The sequence below is a fragment of the Nestor notabilis genome, unplaced genomic scaffold, assembly GCF_000696875.1.
Source record: "Nestor notabilis isolate BGI_N333 unplaced genomic scaffold, ASM69687v1 scaffold18038, whole genome shotgun sequence".
NCBI classification, from domain to species: Eukaryota; Metazoa; Chordata; class Aves; order Psittaciformes; family Psittacidae; genus Nestor; species Nestor notabilis.
The window spans coordinates 31-2,473 of record NW_009939862.1 but is presented as its reverse complement, the minus strand read 5'-3'; the positions used below and the strand labels follow the sequence as shown (position 1 = coordinate 2,473).

The 2,443-nt window shown below is 46.0% G+C and overlaps 1 protein-coding gene across 1 annotated transcript in view; it reads right to left on the bottom strand.

The window, feature by feature from the left end:
• SLC35C2 (solute carrier family 35 (GDP-fucose transporter), member C2) overlaps positions 1 to 1,378 on the bottom strand; it is a 2,614-nt gene extending 1,236 nt beyond the window's left edge. The window contains 5 exon segments of the mRNA XM_010020089.1: positions 2 to 87; positions 403 to 471; positions 730 to 898; positions 1,072 to 1,146; positions 1,316 to 1,378. Coding sequence (XP_010018391.1) covers positions 2 to 87; positions 403 to 471; positions 730 to 898; positions 1,072 to 1,137 — 390 coding nt within the window. The 5' untranslated portion in view covers positions 1,138 to 1,146; positions 1,316 to 1,378.
• Positions 1,379 to 2,443: the final 1,065 nt, after the last annotated feature.

Genomic DNA, 2,443 nt, shown 5'->3' with positions numbered 1-2,443 from the left:
CTGCTTCATGGAAACAGAAGAGCTTCTCCGATACGGACAACGGCAGGCCTACGAACAAGAGAGTGAGTAGCAGAGTAAGTTTCCCAACTCCCAGGACTCCTCACACAAGAAGGCAGGGGTGGGCTGCTCATATTCCAATATCATGACGATATGGAGCCAGTTCTTTACAGACCTAACTTCCACAAGTTTGGCAGGCTACTATTCCTATGTACTCTTTAATGTTCTGCCAGCATAAGGCATATCTAGGTCCTTATAATTTCGGGTCTCAAATGACTTTACAAAGTTCATAGCTGTTCACTTATCCAAATGAATCATCTTCAAGAACTGCTAAGCAATCTCCCCGACCACTCTACAAAGCTATCCCTGCTTTCTCTCATTAACTCACACACCCTCAAACACCACAGAGAGGGAAGAGCCTCAGGAACATAAGCAGCTGCAGGTGAAACATGGTATCAATGGGGTTCTGGAGCCCTGAAAGGAGAATCAGTAACAGACCAGGTAGCAACAAGCCAGGGTATACCAGTGTCTAGAGCCTTTATTAGTACCATCCCTAGTACTTTGTAATGCCCACACCTGTGCTGCTGCAGATGCCAAGCCACCTTCACTACCCATCAACAGATAACCCTCGCCCCTTACACAAGATGCTTTGTTTCTGCAGCAAGGGCTACCATCTCCTTAATCCCCTCCACATTACCAGCATCACCCCACACTTCCTAACACCCTACATACCCAGTTCAGCCTTCTGCATAAGTATCTGCATGAGAGTCCAGCAAATACCTCTAAGGAAAGAGGCACATAGCTCCAGCACAAACCCCTGTGCATTGAACTGTGTGGACTTGTAGGTGAACATGAAGAGCCCCCCAACGATGAGCAGAACCACGAGCAGCAATGCCGCCCTCTGGATGAGAGCAAACAAAAAGTCACTACAGACTCCTGGAGCTGAACAGAGACAGACACTTTCTTTCAGATTCATCCACATAACTGCATTCTTCCTCTCCCTTTTATATGTCTCTTGTACTGTTTGCTAGGCCTAACTTTCTTCCTCCCTAAGGCACTGTGTGGGACCCTTACCACTTCCTCCAGCTTGAAGAGCAGCAAAAAAAACAGGATGAAGAGAATGGCAGAGGATTTGGTCATTTGGTCAGTCTCCTCCAGTGTAGTCCTTCCCAGCAAAGTACTATTAGGAACCAGATCACTCACTTCTACATTGCCACCAGCAAGCTATCACTGCCCCTGCATGCCAACCCCACTGGGCCAGACACCCATTTGAAGAAACTGACCCTTTCTAAAGCTTATCAGATGATGGTGCTTGTACTCACAGGGAGACAGTGACGTATAGGAAGCTCCAGTTACTCAGCCCAATATCCAAGGAAGCTGACAGAGCTAGAGAATCAAAGAAAAAAAGCCTTAAGTTAACTGTCTTCCACTACATTAAAACCACAAAACTAAACCAAAACAATCCCAAACAAACAAACAAAAACCCAAAACCATTCAACCAACCAAAACCCTGCTACTTGACCAGAAATATAGACAGCAGACTTCGGGGGAAAAACCCAAAACATCTTCCTCAGGTTAACTCTTCAGTACCAATACAGCTCAGAGATCTTCAGCTCTTTACACTTCTGTCCTGTTCCCTATAATATAAGCTGGGCTCAGCACTGCACTCTCTGAACAAACTGTGCAGAAGCACAGAAATAACACCTGCCCTCCCTCTGAGGGAAAACCATGATGGATTTGCACGAAGTCTATTCTGAATGTATCACAGCATGAGAACTGGTGAGTATGAGGGGCCACTGCAATGAGCAGAAAGAAGCAAGTCTGGCAACAACCCTCAGCATTCGCGTGCAGCTCTTGTTACAGTGTATTCTCCCTCGCACAAAAGCTTCACACCACAAGAAACAGCTTTACTGATCACAGGGTGCTACACTGAGCGGCAGCATTGCTACAGCTGTGGAGAAAGCATTTCTCAGGAAACCATGGGGCATGATACCTAAGGTACTGCAAACCTTGTCCGAGATCTTAGATACATGCTGTTCTGCATGTATGACAGCAACTGAACCAACATCGTACACAGCCAAAGAACTGCTGATGTAGCTAAGCTGTGTGTTCCGAGTAGGAGCTTCACTCCTCAGCCTCAGCTACAGCAGGTCTACATGTCACATATGATGAACTTCTGCATCATGAAGACTAAGTTCCAACCAGAGAAAGCTCCTGAAATAACATAAACGCATGGCTTGATACCATATTAAACAGAAAAAATAACTTGCAGAGACAATTTCCGGAGGTATTGTACAAGGTTCTCATTATTTGTTCTCATGTGCCAGCGGCTCCTGCAGAAAAACACATTCAGCGAGGCCTCTCCACGTTCTAACCAGTTTTTGTTAGGCCTGATAAAGACAGCGCGTCTGAAGCTAAAGCTTTAAGCAACGCCTCCACCTATCCC